Genomic DNA, 17237 nt, shown 5'->3' on the forward strand with positions numbered 1-17237 from the left:
CTGCGTGACTCAGTACAGCGCCGCTAAGTATACGCACAGAGGCCACCGCACTAATGATGAGCGAGGCGTGAAGATCAACGGGATAACCCTAACTTTCCGTCTGTCAAACATTCTAAGACGTTGAAGCAACTCACCTGCCCCTATTTTCCAACCCGACTTCAGCATAGACGGTCGTATCTAAATAAAGCAAAGGCAGAGATGTCTTTAGTCTGGACCGACCATATTTGACGGTGATAATTGCACAAACGATACATTCTCGACGTTTCGTGGTCTAGTGCATGGCAAGCGAGAGCAGCAATCACTTCAGATTTATTCTTCCTCGTCTTCTTCTTTTTCTTCTTCAGGGGCTACGACCCTCGACCACTTGCCCACCTCCTGCTCATTCCCATTGTCGTAGTTCCTTAACACTGTGGCACCGCTCCTCCGCTGAGTTATGCTAAGACAGCATCCGCTCGTATTTCGGAACGAGAGCGAGAACGAGTATGGAGAACCTCAGTAAGGCACAGTCCAGCTCTTGGCAGACCCCCCTGACATTGCGTTTCCTACAACTACGGCGCGACAACAATTGACTCGTTGGGCATTGGCGCACGGAAGTGACATCTCACCACGTTGGATAGTTGATTAGGAACGAGCAGATCATCATTGGTTTGCTTCACTTTCAGCGCTGTATCCACAACTTTAACTTGCCTCGCATGATGCTCCAAGGCGCAATGTCTTGAGACTCGTCATGATGAGTGACATGGTCGGAGGTTTTGGGGCGGAATGAAGTCGCAGGAAGCACCGTTTAGGTATTTATACAGTAGCGGTGCCAGTTCTCGTCCTGATTCTGAAGTATCCATCCCACCAGACCTAGCCAGACAACAGCCGACACATTCTCCAGCGCAAATATACGTTCAACCATTCTTTCACCATGAAGGCCTCTGCACCATACGCCCTTTGGCTCGTCCCTTACGCCGCGGCGTTTCCCCACTACACAAACTTGGTAGCGCGTGCCGTTGAGCGTGCCCCGTCCGGTTATGACCGCTTTAGTGCTACTGGTCTCGTTAAGAAGCATTTCGAATGGAAGCCCCCGGGACCAGACGACCGTGAGTAGAGGACCAGCTTTACTATATGATGTCCGCCAGGAACTTGGAACTGACCAAGTCTTACCTGGCTCTTTCGTTGTCTAGTCCGCGCCCCGTGCCCTGTCATGAACACCCTTGCCAATCATGACTTTGTTCCCCACAACGGCCGCAACATCACCCGCGACGTCTTTATCGAAGCAACCAACAAAGCGATCAACCTCGACCCAGCCTTCGGCGGCTCCATCTTCGACGATGGTCTCAAAGTCAACCCCATTCCTAACGCTACGGTATGCTCACCAAGACACGGTTCCCTTGCAAAGCTCAGCCCAGTGGCCTGGTGTTAAAACCACAGGACTGACATGCCCCCTCGCAATGACACAGTTCTTCGACCTGGACATGCTCCACACCCATGGCATCATCGAACACGACGGCAGCCTGTCCCGCAGAGACACCTTCTTCGACCCCACGAACCCCTTTGACCCAAAAACATTCGACAACTACCTCAGCTACTTCGGCAATGATACCACCATCAATCCGACTTCCCAAGCAAACGCCCGGGCAAGACAAGCCCTCGACATGAGCGTCTTGCATCCCGAGTTCGAGATCACCCAAGCCGAAGTCCCTGTCATCATGGGTGAGAACGCAATGCTGCTCAGCATCTTCGGCAGCCCCCTTGAGAAACCTGTCGCCAGACGCGACTGGATCGAGTTCTTCTTCCGTGAGCCACACCCCACCGAGCTATTGGAAGGCACGTCTTTTGCATAGGATAATGCTGATACTTTGGGCAGGCAATGAGAAGTTTCCGGTCATGATGGGATGGACTCCCCCTGCCATCGCCATCAACATACCTACCGCGAGCGCGCTGATACAAGAAATGATCGGGCTGAGCCCTCCGGACGTCCCTCTAACTTTCAGCCCGAGCACTGTCTAGTCTAGTGCGCCTAAATATCTCGATGGGTTTACTGAATCACGTCAAATGGGCTGAGCATGGCGTGGGTAAGCGAGCAATGATCTGTACCTGTTGAGACCGACAGTCTTCGAGGCTGATGCTGTTGCTACTGATATCATGGAAGCGAGAAATCTTTTGGTGTCGATATATAAACTTGGTTTTAGCCAATTAAAGCTGAATTGAAGCTATTGTCGTGATTACCCCCGTTTGATTCGTCGATCGTCGTGATGGGTATAACACTCTGTGCAACTCACACACAGCAACTGTGGGTTCACTTTTGCGCCATCGCCACGTTGATACTCTTCGTCAAGAATTCCACCACCGACTTGGGCTTGAGAACCATCCAAACTTCAATGAATGTTACATCTTCAGACCCGGAAAGTCATGGAGGAACGCGGATGAGGTAACCCTATCTCGCAATGGTGGAGTCTGATTGCGAAATGAACGATCTTCATCGGACGTCGTCCGCTCCAGGCGCACTTAACGCTGCAGCAGATGAACATGGCGGCATCTCCGCTGCCACGAGAAGGCCCCTCCACTTCTACTAAAGGATGCCAAGTGATAGGAACCTGCGGTATTACCATGGAGACTGTTGTGTGAGTTGTAGGTGCCGCTCGGGATGCAACCACCGGTCCCCTGTCAGAGTCTCAACGGCAAATCAGACCCTGGCGCCTTCGTTGGATCGCGATTTTCGCGACTATGGCACAATATTTCCGATAATGCACCTCCGGTCTAACGCCGTCAGGGCTCGGTGACGATAAGGCCGATGCCTCGCTTGGCTCGCGATTTTGTGGTCCCACCCTGGGTCGGAAGCAAAGGACGTGCAGGCATACTTACTTGTAGGGTCCCTTTCCTTTTGAGCTTCTTGGGTATCTACCTCGAATGTTTACTGTATCAAATGTTTGGACTCGTTCATCATGTCCAATTCAAAGCAAGTAACGACACCCACGCCGTCGTGGCCATCCAGCGGCGAGGCCAGCAAAGGCGGGCTTACTTTTGCTCGACGAGGAGAGCAGGTCGACGATACCACCGTCGCTGGTGACGTGTCCGGTTACGACGCAGAACGCATGCGAGCTCGATCTCTTCTGACGGCCGAGGAGGAGAAGAAGCTCATGAGGCGAGTTGACTGGAGGCAAGTTTCGATACGAGAACAGACCCCTTGAGTGGTTACAGACCCCGGGGCTGACGCAGTTGGTTTACCGCAGGATGATGACCGTTTGTTCACTGCTCTTTCTCATGAAAAACATCGACGCCGACAACATCTCGAACGCGAGAATTATGAACAAGGGAACACCGAGAAACATCATGACGCAGCTGAATATGACTTCGGACGAGTACAACCTGCTGAACGTGCTCTATTATGTGGGTCCAAAGCCTTTTTCAACGAGAGGCTCGCTTGGTTCTTAACCTGTCAAGGTTCCCTATATCGTTCTCGAAGCACCTTCGAACCTCTTGTTGAAGCGGCTGAGGCCAAGCGCATGGCAGTCGAGGATCATGATCTCCTGGGGCATCGCGCTGCTCTGCCACGTTCCCGTAACCAACAAAGGTGGGATCTACGCCACCCGTTTTCTTCTTGGAGCAGTAAGTGTCGTTCCCGTGGGGCCCGCTGCATTAATACTGCTGACGATGTTCAGTTCGAAGCGGGAATGTTTCCAGGCGTCATATTGCAGATGACATACTGGTACAGGCCCGATGAGATGTCTATACGCCTCCTTTACTTCTGTCAGTACTTGTCTGGGGAAAATCATGTCGTCCCTTCCTAACAAGGTTACAGATGTGCTCGGGAACCTGTCCGGAATATTCAGTGGCATTCTTGCCTTTGCATTCGACACTGTATCAGGAACTGCTGGCCTGTCGGGATGGCAATGGTAAGTGATCAGCCCCTGCAGCTACTTAACAACTTAAAATGCGGAAACTAACATCTCCACGTAGGCTCTTCCTAGTGGAGGGCATTCTCACTCTTATTCTCGGAGCTACAGTCTATTTCCTGCTTCCCGACTGTTAGTTCAACCATGCCACACTCATCAACACCGAGTTTTCTGTCCAACGCTGACCATTTCCAGTCCCCCCCACAGCCCAATGGTTGTCGGACAAAGAAAAGGCGTTCATCCAAGCTCGTCTTCCGTCCAACGCGCCCAGAGCCGAAGAGGTGAACTTCAACCTCTCCGAAATATTCGACTCTCTTAAGGACCGCCGGCTCTGGCTCTTCACCCTAATTTGGGCCACGTTCACCGTCGGAACTTCAGGTGTCCGATTCTACCAGCCCACGGTTATCGCCAACCTCGGTTTCACCACGATCGCGAGGGCCCAACTCCTCAACCTGCCCATCTCTCTGCTGTCCATCTTCGTCATTGGAGCGACGGGTTTCTTCGCTGACAAGGGCCTCATACCGCGGCCACTGTACCCCCTCGGCGTCTTTGCCGTCATCCTGGCCTGCTACGGGGTATTGGTGGCGTATCCCTCCAATGGGGCTGTCTATACCGCCACACTCATCGGGAATGCTTTCACAGCGGCCTTCTTCCCACTCATGTGGCCCTGGCGTGTTCAGACGACGTCGCGGGCCACCGGCTCGGCATTCAGCATCGGTTTCGTCAACAGTTACGGACAGATCGGCGGCGCCCTCGGACCACAGATCTTCCGATCCAAGTACGCCCCGCGTTACCGGACCAGTTTCGCGGTGGCCATGGCCCTGGTGGGGTGTTGCGCCATCGTCACGCTCGTCACCTGGTGGGTTACGCGAAAGACGGAGGCGGACACGCGCCGGCTGAAGAGGGCGAGAGTTCACGCCGAGCGCCAAGGTCTTGCAGTACTGGATGATGTTGTTGACCGAGATCTGAACAAGAAGCGTAGCGATGATGGGGAAAGTGCCTAGTTGCCGAGGGCGGCGAGGCAAAATATCTAGCTACATCATAAGGTTGTCTTTATGAAGTTGGTAACGGTACGCTGAAAGACTCACAAGATGAAACTTCGAGGGACAGTCCTTATTTACAAGAAAGTCTCTGAACCCCAAGCGACGAAGGCTGCAAACAACATCATATCGACAAGTATTTTGGCAGAATTCGCCCCTGGCCAGAGGAATCCGGTAGCAATTGGAGTCTTCGGACATTGGCAAAATGGCTACAGACCGAGTAGGAAATTTTAATATACCTAGTGCTTACACCTCGAATGTGAGAGCTTGACAGCGTAACATCGTCTGAGTAATTCGGCTGCCTAGAAAATGTGAATCATCCCACCGCCTGGCTAGGCCCTCGGGAATGAAGATGAAGGTCCCCTGCATCATCTGGGGTCATCTGCGGGTCGTTGAGTACTTGTGCGTCCTGACCTATGAGCAGACATATGGGTTCGGCACGCAAGCCAGCTGCATCGGGCGGCATTGCCCTATCTGCCGGCGTCCGGCCCTCGAAAATTGGCACTCTATTGATCCTTGCCCGGTGAGCCCTGTCTTCATGGTCGCAGTGGAGGTTTTGGCGCCGTTGAATAGTACGCGAGTGATTGAGCTAGGCAATGTTTGTGCAGTTGTCCGATGGTAACAGGGGGGGGTCCGAATGGAATATAATGGCACACACCTGGCTATTCAAAGGTCGGGATGCTGCCCACGAGTGTTGAAAAAGCTCTTCAGCGACTCTGTCTTCCTCCAGTCTACATACCGCCGTTTCAATCGACGACGACATCATGGGCGTTCCTCGAGGCTTCAAGGCTGCTGCTTTAGCAGCGCTCATCTCGAGCCAATTCCACCTGTCTACCGCCGCTCCAGCATCTGCCAAATTCGCGAGACGCAACGCAACAAGCCTAAGCGACTCCTACGACTACGTGATCGTGGGCGGAGGCCTTAGTGGTTTGGTCGTTGCCAACCGCCTGACTGAAGATCCCGAAGGTACAGAAGACTCCAAATTCTGGTCTGTTCCAACCCAATGCTCACTCTCCGACTCCGATAGTCACTGTCTTGGTCGTGGAGTATGGCGATTTCGACGATTCGTGGGATGTAGCCATTCCATACTATTCGGCCAACCTCCACCCCAACGACCTGATCCAGTTCATGTCCGTTCCGCAGCCTGGCCTCAACAACAGAACCTCCGGCGTTCAAACCGGCACAGTTGTTGGAGGTGGATCCACAGTCAACGGTATGGCCTTTGACCGAGGCTCGAAAGCCGACTACGATGCGTGGGAGGAGCTGGGCAACCCCGGTTGGAACTGGGAGAGCCTGTCTCACTACTTCAAAAAGGTCGGACAACATCGGCTGCTAGATCGAGGGGTGTCGTCAAACTAACGAATAAGACGCTTAGTCCACCACCTTCACCCTTCCTGCTCCCGAATACGTCGAGAGATACAACTACAGCTACGACGAAAGCACGTACGGCGAAGGACCTGTTCAAGTTGGCTTTCCATCCTGGCAATGGCCCGACAGAGGTGCGCACAGCAAAGATATTCCGCAACATGGACGGTCAAATACTGATCCGCTCCAGATCTACAGAGAGAGGCCTGGATCAACGACGTAGGAGTTCCCGTGCTCGATGACCACGGTGCCGGGGGCAACAACGTCGGCCTGGCACTGCTGCCCCAGAACCACGACCCGAAGAACGTCACCCGCTCGACCTCGAGAACTGCTTACTACGACCCGGTCGCAGGGACTCGCAAGAACCTCAACCTGCTCGTCAAGCACTTCGCCTCAACGATCGAGTTCGAGAACAAGAAGGCCGTCGGCGTGAACATCGTTTCTCGGGACACCAATGCCACGACGTTGATCAAGGCGAAGAAGGAGATTGTTCTCGCTGCCGGGGGCGTGCAGACGCCTAGGATTCTCCTCCAAAGTGGTGTCGGGCCCGCTTCGCTACTCGAGTCTCTGGACATCGACGTCGTCGCAGACCTCCCCGGAGTTGGGGCCAACTACCAGGATCACCCATGGATGCTGCTTTTGTACACATGTAAGTTGATTTCCGTACCCTTCTGAGCAAGTTGTTCATAAGCCAGCTACTGACTCCGTCGAGATGGCAACCCCCCTGAACTTGGCAGCGAGGCCATGAATGACCCTACCTTCTTCAACGCGTCCGAGGCGGAGTACTTTGCCAACCGGACCGGTCCCTTTACCCACGCTCGCGGCAACAACATCATCTTCCTCTCTCTCCAAGACATCACCTCCGAGTTCGAGAGCTTAACGGCTGCCGTGGAGGCGCAGAACGCGGCGGATTTCCTCCCCCCAATCTACTCCGAGCATCCTGAGCTGCTCGAAGGTTTCCTCGCTCAGCGTGAAAGCCTCGCGAAGCTCTACCGAAGCCCCGAGGCTGGCGTGCTGGAGATCCCATTCGGAGGTTTCTCGGGAGGTGCCATCTCATTCCAGAAGCCGCTCTCCCGCGGCACCATCACCATCAACACCACCGACCCGAACCCCGCGGTGCCCCCGGTCATCGACTTCGGCGTGCTCCAAAACCCCATCGACCTCGACGTCGCCGTTCTCAGCGTCAAGGCATTCCGCAAGGTCTGGGAAGGACCTACCCTCGCCGTCCGCGAGGCCGTCGAGATCGTCCCGGGCGCCAATGTCACTTCGGACGAGGCCATCGCCGAAGCCATCCGGGACTCTCTATTTGCCAGCTTTGCGCACCCCAGCGGTACGACGAGCTTGCAGCCGTTGGAGCACGGCGGGGTCGTGGACCCCGAGCTTCGCGTCTACGGTGTTGAGGGGCTGAGAGTCGTTGACTCCAGTATCATCCCCTTGATCCCCGCTTGCCATTTGCAATCGACCGTGTACGCTGTTGCAGAGAAGGCTGCGGATATTCTGAAGGGACTGTAACCAGTTTCAGTAGTAACCAGTTATATAGTTCCTAGCTTGAATTACGGTCAATAGTTGAAAATATCCTGATCGTCCCCATCATCTCAAGGTCCTGGCGAAGTTATAGGAATCGATGAGCTATTATGGGACCCTATATGACACAGACTTCTTGACCCTGAAAATCGAGACAATGATAAATAGTACACGGAACCATGTCTATTCTTTCTGTGAAGGAAACCTTGGTTTACGTTATCACTTGGCTCGCACTCCACGTCAGGATGATGTTCACTATTTTCCGGCTTAGACTTCGGTTGGTCCACTTGGATTCCGTGAAGGGGGAAGTTCTGCGGAAGAGTCGCTCGCCCCGTGGTGCTCTAACCCGAAGCGGACACTGACCCCAATGGCACCAAATTTCATGGGGAGTGGGATTGCGGACTTTTAAGGAATCCTTCCGCACGACATCGTGGCGCGCAGCGGGCCGCATTGCGGCGCAGAACCCCAAGGGCGGAACTCCGCCATCTCTCGATAGGCATCAGACCGTGTTCGATTTTCCGCCGGGATGCATCAGTCAGTGATAGTACATAGGATCAAGCGAACATGAACGTCAATGTTCCACCTGCTTCCGTTTGGTATAAAAACCCAGTCTGGCACTCAAGGTCTCTCCAGGTTTTTCCTTGTTGCAACCCAAAGCATCAATAAATCCTCAAACCGAACCATCGCCCTCAATACTTCAACAGCAACAACATCACCAGTTCATCCCTTACCTTGATACTCAGAAACTCGCCAAAATGGTCAAGGTTGCTATTGCGGGCGCATCTGGAAGTGAGTTCTGCCTTGCTTGCTGTCTCATCTCCCAACTAACCATCAATCTCACTTAGAGCTGGCCTTGGAGGTCATCGACAAATTGACCAAGACTGGGAAGCATGAGGTCCTCGGTCTAGTACGAAAGGTAAGAGAATAGTCCAGCAATTTCCCGAGAAATGTCCTCTACGAAAAACTGTCATCCTTGGGCCTTGCTCTCTAACCATCTTCCAGGACCCTTCCTCTTTGCCCTCCTTCCCCGGAGTGACATGGGTTCAGACCACGTACCAAGACAAGGCAGACTTGGTCAAGATTCTCAATGGCACGCAGACAGTTATCTCCTTCATTGTGGCCCATACGGACCCTGAAGCCGAGACTGCAAAGCGGTTGATCGACGCATCAATCGAGGCGGGGGTTCAGCGGTTCGCCCCTAGCGAATGGGCGACGTGAGTGGCGACTGCTCGTTATTTTCTCTCCATGACTCTATTTAAGTAGAAACTAATGCCGTTGAATCCAGGGGCGCCTCGTTGGAGAAGGTAGTCGAGTATGTGCCATGGTATGCCAACAAGCTGGAGGTCAAACGCTATCTGGAGGAAGTCAACAAGGATAAAAAAGTAAGTCTGGAACAGAACAACTCATGATAAGGTTTGTCATCATCTTATGCGAAAACAGGTCATCGAGTACACCTTGTTCCAGCCCGGCGCTTTCATGAACTTCTTCGCGTACCCCCACCAGACTGCCAAGCACTACCCGATCGAGAACCCGAGCTTCTTCGACTTTGATAAAGGCACGGCCTTTATACTAGAAGGCTCGGAGACTGCGGAGGTTACCTTGACCACCGTTGAGGACATTGCGGAGGTGACCACTCGGGCGGTCGAGTATGACGGGGAGTGGCCCGTCGTCGGTGGTATCAGCGGCCAGAAAATTACCGTTGGTGAGCTTTTGAAGCTGGGGGAAAAGATCCGAGGCAGGTTATCTTGATCCTGGACAACTACAAGCAAATCACTGACGGAACCCCCTTTAGGAAAAACCTTTGAGGTCGACAGACTGAAATTGGAGGATCTCAAGGCTGGCATCGTGAAGACAAACTTCATCCCTCCGCTGAACTTGCCCGGCATGTCCCCGGAGGAACTCGCAGGGTTCACAAAGGTGGTCGCAATCGGCGTCACCGTTTCCCTGGCGAGGGACGCGTGGGCAGTTTCGGACGAGTGGAACCAATTGTTGCCCGACTTCCAGCCCACTCGTATCGAGGAGTACCTGGAGAGGGTTTGGGGGGGCGTTCAGTAGTTTTTTGTTTCGCTCACACGGATCACGGGAACACAACTTCCAGACGCCACGGCGGATCGCAATCTTGTGTTCAAGGGAGACGTATGCATTGGTACGGGCTTCCCCTGTCTAAATAGTAGTAATAAGTGCATCGACTTACGAGTCTCATATCCATTTACAACATGCAGATGTAAGATAAATTCCGAAGTCTGCACTCAGAGGCTATTCCAAGTCCTTGAAGGCAGGCGAGTTCCGAATGAACTCCAAACAGGTAGTCGGCTTGTCCTCGAGGATGGCCAGGCTTTCATCCAACGGCTCGAACCCATAGTAGCCACCATCGTAGATCAAGCGCATGTTCTCCAGCATCTCTTCAGCCACCCAATCAGGTACACCCATGGCCTCCTTGACCCCTGCAGTGAAGACTTCGTCGGGAAGGCGGAAGAAGGTGGCCTTCTCCCCGGCCTTCGGGAAAGTCTGCTTGAACGCTTCAAGAATCTCGATCGGGGTGGTGTACTTGGTGGCACCGAAGACGCGCTTTCCAAGCAGCTGGTCACGTTTGCGGACGATAGCCTTGACCCAGATACCCGTGTTGGCGGTGTCGAACAGCGGGATCGGAGCGGTGTCCGGCATGGCCATGGCGAGAACCCATGCGCCGGTGTCTGGGTTGTACCGGAGCATCTGACCCGGGATGTTGGTCGTGTAAAAGCCCGGGAGGAAGAACGTGGCCGGGATTCCGACTTCACGGGCGTATTTTTCGACCTCGGCCTTGCCGTCAAAGTGGTAGACATGTGACAGCTTGCCCTTGGTCACTGAGAAAATGGGTACGTTAGACTCCTACGAACACAGCATTTACTGGCCAAGCAGTGAGACTTACGTTCTTTGACATTGAACAGCGAGCTCCAAATGAGATGCGGCAGCCCAGTCTCCTACGCAAAGATCAGCACGAGTTGTTTCGAATTCCTGTCGGGGACGCAAGAGACGAACCTTTGCTGCGTCAACGATGTTCTTTCCCTGTTGGATCTCGGCTTCCATGTTCATCTTCTCCCAGTAGTTGGTCACCGCAAAGGCCGCGGCGGCACCCTCAAAGACCTTGGCGATCGATGCCTTGTCGTCCACATTGGCCTAGTTCCCGCGTCAGCCTAACTTGCTCAGAAGCGAGAATTTTTTTTCGAATCAAGCCCTTCTCACCACGACGACTTCGGCGCCCAACTGCTGGAGCTTTTTGGCGCTGTCCTTTGACGCATCGCGGGTTACGGCCCGGACCGTCCACTCCGACTTCAAGGCCGGGTCGTTGAGGAAGGTGTTGACGACGCCACCGCCCTGGGCGCCCGTGGCACCAAAAACGGTGATGATCTTCTTTCCTGCCATTTTTGAATTATTGGTGAGTTGGAGGTTCGAAAGAGAAGGAGTTACAGGAAGTGAAAAATCTGAAGCTGCGTGTAATGGTTGGATGTGATGGATGTGGATGCAGAAGCTACTGACACCAGACTCGACTAGACGCGGAATGCTCTCCGACTAAATACAAAAACAGGACTGAGTTCTAGAGTCGGAGTGCGTGAGTTTCGCTTAATAGTCAGTTGCCGATTTCTAAGAAGCCTCTCATGCTCCATCAGCCGAAGTTTGGCTTTGATTACCAAGGCTACAGATCCAGCCCACTAGCCCTGCTACAGATCTTACAATCGAAAGGTATACCTCAAAGCCTCTGCTAGCACCTTCACATGTCGGAGTAGCGGACTTACACTCTACCGCTCGTTGCCTGTACAGATAGAGTTCCGGCGTGCTTGAAGATTCCTTGCTAGTTCCACACAGGCCGAGCTGTCTTTGAAGCGAGCTGGCCTATGAAATTGGGTGAGAAACTCGCTGTCCGATCCGCTCCGCTGCCAAGACGGCGAGAATCTGAGACGCACAGCAGCAATCGGTCCGAGTCCGTATCCCACCGGCTGCGAGTCAGCGGGGTAGAAAGGATAGAGTTGCACTTGAGATATTGGCCAACGGACGGACTAGCGTTGAAGTGCGGAAAAAAGGTGGACTAGTATATGCTGACGTTAAACTGGCAGTCGACGGGGTAAGCATACAGATGGAACATGAAGGATCTAAACGAGCTTAGGCGGCATGGGCACCCTCGTTTGTAATGATTACTTGAAAGCTACTGACAAATTCGCTTCACAAGCACAAACACAACACAGGGATAATCGTCTCACAGTAGGCTACAACTTTAAAGAGCGGGTCATTGACCTTCCTATTGAGTATTAGATGTGAATAAAAGCAAGGGCGGTAGAATCACACAGAGATCTATGAATACTTCCTCATTCAAGAACTCATCACCATTTCAACGCGCTTTCTGTGAGATAATTCTCGACGCCTCAGTCCTGTAATATCCGGCATTATGGACGATTTGTCATCAGGATTGCCATCAGACTATATCTACAAACTGTAAGAAAAGTTCTGCGTCCTACCGCCTGTAGTTATTCACGCAACGTTCTTACATGAACGAAGTCTTCAGTTTACACCCCGGCAACACCATGATGTCTATCCCGCCATCGATCCTTCAAACCCGGAGCTGTCTTTGGCTGGCAAGGTGGTGTTGGTGACAGGCGCAAGCCGTGGTATTGGCGCTAATGTGAGTCTATTTCCACAATCTGATACGAACTCTTTACGAAGCTGCCATGACACTAAGAAGAGAAATCTGTCTGTTGTAGGGAATTGTGCCTTCATTGGCCAAAGCTGGTGCCACGGGCATTGTGCTTGTCGCGACCAACGCCGAGAAACTCAAGACGGTTGAGCTCGCCGTTCGCGACATCAACCCCAGCACGCGCGTCCTCGTTGCGGCTGCCGACATCAGCAACGAGCAGTCCGTTGCTTCTGTGTTCGAGAGCGCGAAGGAAACATTTGGCCGAGTCGACATCTTGGTTCACAACGCCGGGATCATGAACCAGATGAGCAATATCCACGAGGAAGACGCTACGGCGTTTTGGAAGCAATACGTGTGTTGTTGGTCTGCTCCGATGACGTGAAGGATACGGCTTGCTGACCAGCGGAAATGCGGCAGGAAATCAACACCTTTGGAACGTTTCTCGTGGCCCAGTATTTCATCAAGTCTCTTCCCTCTCCGGACTCGCCAGGGGTCATCATCTACATCGGCACCGCGGCGTCGTGGGCAAGAAACTCCTCCTTCGCCGGCTACAGCGGCAGCAAGCTCGCGGCGCAGAAGCTCATCAGCGACATCGCCTCGGGCTACCCCAACATCACGGCGATCTCGGCAAGTCCCGGCCTGGTCGAGACGGACATGCTCCAGCTCCGTGGCTTCGACGTCTCTACCCCACAGCTCGTTGGTGGCGCGGTCGTCTGGCTGAGCGGGGACAGGGCTAGGTTTCTCAGTGGCCGCGCGATCTCCGTCGAATGGGACCTCGAGGATCTTGTGGCCAGACAGGACGAGATAGTGAAGGATGACTTACTCATTATGAGAATGGCGGGAAAATTCGGCCATGAGCAGTTTGCTTGAGATTTGTGGCGCCTTCCATAGCGCTAGTTAGTGTCGTCCTTTATCACGACTTTGAGAATGATCATCTCATAGCAACGACGAATAAAAAGTATGACACTTTAACTGCTTTTTCGGTGTGCTCAAAAATTTTCAAATTTGCTTTTTTTTTTTTTTTTTTCATTTTACGACCATCGGAGTCTGGCATTCGGGAGAAGAACAAAATAGTAAGCTAGCCAAGGGACTGGAACGATGCGGATTGCTAGAGGCCCCCTCATGCCATCACCTAAAGAACCAGGGCTTATTACACGAGTCTAACGAAGAGACTCATTACTGATGATCTTGTGAATGTATCTGCAGAAATGTAGGTCAGTTCACGAGCGGATTCTTTCGGCAAGAAGACCATCCCGGGCTGGGACGGCTGAAAGCGTCTCGCAGGCAGACCAGCTAGCTGATACTCGCTTACTCCTAGCTTCTGTAAGAGTGTCTGTTCCTGCTATGCCACAAGTCCAGGCCCACCGAGAATCGCATCTATGGATCTCGGATACGCTCGGGTAGATCGTGATTCTATTTTCGGTTGTAGTGGTTTAGGAGATGATTGGCCGAGTTCGTTGCCGTTGACCCTTCTTGGTATTTGCAAGCATGTACACAACAGGAAGGAAGAACACCAGGCACGCGTTCGATCATGACAGTTACTAGCATAGTTTTCAGCCCGCACCAGTTCTGACAAACCCCCAGCGAAACCATCCTGTTTGTTTCAAGTGCTTATAGCAATCGCTGGGCACTCCTTATCATTGGTTTATTGGTCTTACAAATGGAAAGGTGGAGATATAACCACCGACACAAAAGTTCGTCTCGGTCGTGATGGACCTGCTGGAAGAAGATCATAAGTATTAAGAAGAGATATGTCGATTCCGGCGCGAGGCTATGTGAGCTGAGTATAAAAGTAGCCTGCTTCTCACATCGAAGCAAAAAGAGAGCATCCCTTTCAACACCAGCTCATCAACGCAAGCCTCCTCATCCTATCATCGGCCCTTCTCTAACTCTCAGTCAGCAAAAGTCCCTCTCTATCGCTCTACCTTCTCTCTAAATACTCTCACCCGCACGCGCGCCTTCGCCATGCAGGGCTTTCTTCAGGTCCTTTCCCTCATTGCTCCTACTATTGGGGCACCAACTGAGGAATGGACGGAAGGCATCAGCGACGGGTTTGCAGGACCCGGCTACATCGTCCCCAACAACATCAGTATTGACCCGCCCCCATTGGTGCGAATATCGGTGTCTCCCTGTGAATCGCTTCGGCTCTGGGTCTGGGCCATGTTGCCATTTGACAACTTACAACAGCAGGTTTGTGGGTGCTGTGTCTGTGGTCCACCCATTGTTGACGACCCGGGGCTCGATTGTGAGCCAGCGCAAATTTAGTCTTCTATGGGTCCTCGTTCCTCCAAGCAGTTGTCATGCTGTCTTTCTCTGCCTCGTTCCACTTCCTCCGGCTAATCTCATTGCCCTGCATGACGGAGCCAGGGTGCAAGCTCCTCATTGGCGGTGATGTATCTTGGTTTCCCTTCCGATCTGGCTGCCAAGGCATACCTGAGGGAAGCACGCTTTTTTCAACGCATCAGCTCCAGCACCTTCGCATGTTTTTGCGGCATCTCGTTCATTGACTCGTCCAGTGTTTTGGCAGCCGCTGCAAAAACAATGGCTCGGCTCCCCACCATCTTACTTGCAGTGTCTTCTCTGGGCCACTGGGTTATAGCGCAGACCATTCTGGTCGACGGAGTTGCAGTCAGTAAGCCTTTGAAACACAAGCCCGAAGTTTACTGTCATCTCACAAACTTGTAGATGCAACGAAAGAAAACGTCGCCCCGGCTGCCAGCTACGTCTCGGGAGATTTGTTTTCCAAAGGGTCTCTACAACTGACGGATCAAGCCCTTGTCAATCTCACAAGGCTAGCTCTTACTGACATCTCCTATTTTCATATCGATGGTAATGCCACTGCTCACCGTCAAAGTTTGTTCCGAAAGCGCGGTGCTGAGCGCTGCAAAACTTATCCCGGAGACCTTCTTTGGCCCAAGGAAAGCTCCTGGAAGGTAGTTACGCAATTTGCTTCTGGGCGATGCGCTAATCAAGACCATTCCTCTCGCGTCCGTGTGCTACGATGACTTTAGAAATCGGGACTTCGATATAAATGCGCGACAATCAACACCAGATGGAACGACTCAATATTGCAGTGAGTCGACTACAGGGACGTGGACGTTGATGGGGGTCATCTGAGCTGACATGGTCGTCTCCAGCATCTCCGACCCAGCCTCAGTCATGAGCCCCCTCTATCAAGGACTCACATGCCTCCCTTCCGGGAACTGATTCCACCAATTGTACATTGGGAGGATATCCAGAGTATGTCGTTGAAGCGGCCAACGTAGCCCAGATACAGCTTGCGGTCAACTTCGCCCGCACTCAAAACTTGCGCCTTGTGGTCAAAAATACCGGTCACGACTTCAACGGCCGATCTCTTGGGTCTGGTGCTCTGTCAATCTGGACGAACAAGCTGAAAGGACTAGAGTTCTACAAAGATTACAACACCACAACTTACGCAGGGTCTGCAATGAAGGTCGGCGCAGTGGTTCTTTCGTACGAACTTTACGAAGCTACAGATGCGCATGGTTGGTGGAGAGGGCAAGACTGTCGGCTTCGGGGGAGGCTACATTGCCGGCGGCGGGCACTCCCCTGTCAGCCCATTGTACGGTCTTGCTGCCGATCAGGTCCTCAGCATCGACGCCGTGACGCCTGATGGTAGATTCATCACTGCGACTGAGAAAAAGAACAGCTACTAGTTTTGGGCTCTGCGGGGAGGTGGCGAAGGCGCCTTTGGTGTCGTGACATCGTACGTCATCAAAGCCCATCCCAGCCTACCCGTCATCTCTGTTGCCAGCTTCAGCTTCGGTATCGACGGCTCTACTATCACTTACGAAACATTTTGGGACGCTGTGCAAGCTTACTGGGAGATGATCCCCATCTTCAATGCCCGCGGAAACTACCAGTACTGGTTCATCTGGCCCGCAGGACCCAAGAAAGCCTCATTTGTCATGTTCCCTTGGTTCGCTCCAAATATGACAGCAGAAGAGGCAAACGAGCTTACAGCGCCTCTTTTTGCAAAGTGGAAGGCTTTAGGCATCAACGTTCAACCGAACTGGTGGTCGTCTTTGTCGTGTGACATAGAAGGTCGGTCAGTTCTGCCTGCATTGCTGTAGTGCATTCCAGGCCTTGCTCGGTGATATGGTACGGAACTTGGAATGCAATCAACTCAAATAAAAAAATATGGAACCGCGTTGCTAAGCCATGTTAACTCAGCTGAGCTTCTCTCAATTGTCGTGTGTTCTCGAACATGATTGGACTCGAAAAACTGAATTGGTCGACGGGCCAATGAGTTGAGTCAAACAGGTGAGAACTGTGTGATCCTCACGTCGAATTAAGCTCGCACGAAACGACGGACATCTCTCGCAACATTGAACTATCCGAATTGCCCGATCCCTATCCGTGAGCCAAACCGGCCCCGTGGGACATCCCACGTCAGCGTGTCAGACCCAGCCTCAACGCCCACCAAGGGTCAAACGGTGATGCCGCGCCTACCACGAATACAAACCAATCAAATTACACCAGCCATTCGGCTGAAATACGTCATTACTAATCTCTCGGGCGCTCTTCAGCCTGCGTGCGGTAAGCTGGGCTACGTGACGGGCGATGTTGAAGCAAAGAGCAATCATCATGGTTTATCCACATGAGAGTTAAGCATGCTGTTGTGATTGAGTTGACATGAAGATATTTGGAATACACACAAAAGGATATCATGATTGATTCTGTATCAGTTTCGACAGCTATATATATGGATCTGTCGCGACGGGTCATCGATGGACTTGA

The 17237-nt window shown here is 52.7% G+C and overlaps 7 protein-coding genes across 7 annotated transcripts; 5 read left to right on the forward strand and 2 right to left on the reverse strand.

Moving 5' to 3' along the window:
* Positions 1-910: 910 nt before the first annotated feature.
* On the forward strand, positions 911-1995 carry CDEST_00261 (Putative chloroperoxidase; the record flags this gene model as incomplete). Its single annotated transcript, XM_062916420.1, has 4 exons — positions 911-1085; positions 1170-1351; positions 1446-1782; positions 1853-1995. 4 exons carry the CDS (start codon positions 911-913, stop codon positions 1993-1995), a joined length of 837 nt encoding a protein of 278 aa, XP_062772471.1.
* Positions 1996-2930: 935 nt separating this feature from the next.
* On the forward strand, positions 2931-5094 carry CDEST_00262 (Putative major facilitator superfamily, MFS transporter superfamily; the record flags this gene model as incomplete). The annotated part of the gene is made up of 7 exons (XM_062916421.1): positions 2931-3149; positions 3205-3375; positions 3430-3594; positions 3648-3735; positions 3788-3881; positions 3946-4013; positions 4077-5094. 7 exons carry the CDS (start codon positions 2931-2933, stop codon positions 4883-4885), a joined length of 1614 nt encoding a protein of 537 aa, XP_062772472.1. The 3' UTR covers positions 4886-5094.
* Positions 5095-5607: 513 nt separating this feature from the next.
* On the forward strand, positions 5608-7845 carry CDEST_00263 (Putative glucose-methanol-choline oxidoreductase, FAD/NAD(P)-binding domain superfamily). Its single transcript, XM_062916422.1, has 5 exons — positions 5608-5887; positions 5949-6235; positions 6297-6420; positions 6477-6935; positions 6999-7845. The coding sequence occupies exons 1-5, from the start codon at positions 5686-5688 to the stop codon at positions 7796-7798; spliced, it is 1872 nt and encodes a 623-aa protein (XP_062772473.1). The 5' UTR covers positions 5608-5685; the 3' UTR covers positions 7799-7845.
* A 618-nt stretch (positions 7846-8463) lies between these two features.
* On the forward strand, positions 8464-9865 carry CDEST_00264 (Putative NmrA-like domain, NAD(P)-binding domain superfamily; the record flags this gene model as incomplete). The annotated part of the gene is made up of 6 exons (XM_062916423.1): positions 8464-8599; positions 8656-8726; positions 8813-9024; positions 9096-9192; positions 9251-9512; positions 9603-9865. The coding sequence occupies exons 1-6, from the start codon at positions 8566-8568 to the stop codon at positions 9863-9865; spliced, it is 939 nt and encodes a 312-aa protein (XP_062772474.1). The 5' UTR covers positions 8464-8565.
* An 81-nt stretch (positions 9866-9946) lies between these two features.
* CDEST_00265 (Putative NmrA-like domain, NAD(P)-binding domain superfamily) lies at positions 9947-11349 on the reverse strand. The gene is made up of 4 exons (XM_062916424.1): positions 11033-11349; positions 10829-10966; positions 10719-10770; positions 9947-10653 (listed from the first exon to the last, which is right to left on the reverse strand). Exons 1-4 carry the CDS (start codon positions 11210-11212, stop codon positions 10067-10069), a joined length of 957 nt encoding a protein of 318 aa, XP_062772475.1. The 5' UTR covers positions 11213-11349; the 3' UTR covers positions 9947-10066.
* A 776-nt stretch (positions 11350-12125) lies between these two features.
* CDEST_00266 (Putative short-chain dehydrogenase/reductase SDR, NAD(P)-binding domain superfamily) lies at positions 12126-13448 on the forward strand. The gene is made up of 4 exons (XM_062916425.1): positions 12126-12277; positions 12341-12464; positions 12544-12828; positions 12894-13448. Exons 1-4 carry the CDS (start codon positions 12231-12233, stop codon positions 13344-13346), a joined length of 909 nt encoding a protein of 302 aa, XP_062772476.1. The 5' UTR covers positions 12126-12230; the 3' UTR covers positions 13347-13448.
* Positions 13449-15657: 2209 nt separating this feature from the next.
* On the reverse strand, positions 15658-16222 carry CDEST_00267 (uncharacterized protein; the record flags this gene model as incomplete). Its single annotated transcript, XM_062916426.1, has 2 exons — positions 15658-15838; positions 15972-16222. 2 exons carry the CDS (start codon positions 16220-16222, stop codon positions 15658-15660), a joined length of 432 nt encoding a protein of 143 aa, XP_062772477.1.
* Positions 16223-17237: the final 1015 nt, after the last annotated feature.

This window comes from Colletotrichum destructivum, chromosome 1, assembly GCF_034447905.1.
Source record: "Colletotrichum destructivum chromosome 1, complete sequence".
NCBI lineage: Eukaryota > Fungi > Ascomycota > Sordariomycetes > Glomerellales > Glomerellaceae > Colletotrichum > Colletotrichum destructivum.

Coding starts and splice junctions, on each gene's coding strand:
- CDEST_00266 (XM_062916425.1), top strand. CDS start 12,231: ATGGACGATTTGTCATCAGGATTGCCATCAGACTATATCTACAAACT. Junction 12,278..12,340: donor TCAGACTATATCTACAAACT/GTAAGAAAAGTT, acceptor ACATGAACGAAG/TCTTCAGTTTACACCCCGGC. Junction 12,465..12,543: donor GCCGTGGTATTGGCGCTAAT/GTGAGTCTATTT, acceptor TGTCTGTTGTAG/GGAATTGTGCCTTCATTGGC.
- CDEST_00263 (XM_062916422.1), top strand. CDS start 5,686: ATGGGCGTTCCTCGAGGCTTCAAGGCTGCTGCTTTAGCAGCGCTCATC. Junction 6,236..6,296: donor TGTCTCACTACTTCAAAAAG/GTCGGACAACAT, acceptor TAAGACGCTTAG/TCCACCACCTTCACCCTTCC. Junction 6,936..6,998: donor GATGCTGCTTTTGTACACAT/GTAAGTTGATTT, acceptor GACTCCGTCGAG/ATGGCAACCCCCCTGAACTT.
- CDEST_00265 (XM_062916424.1), bottom strand. CDS start 11,212: ATGGCAGGAAAGAAGATCATCACCGTTTTTGGTGCCACGGGCGCCCAG. Junction 10,771..10,828: donor ACATCGTTGACGCAGCAAAG/GTTCGTCTCTTG, acceptor ATCTTTGCGTAG/GAGACTGGGCTGCCGCATCT. Junction 10,654..10,718: donor GCTGTTCAATGTCAAAGAAC/GTAAGTCTCACT, acceptor CCATTTTCTCAG/TGACCAAGGGCAAGCTGTCA.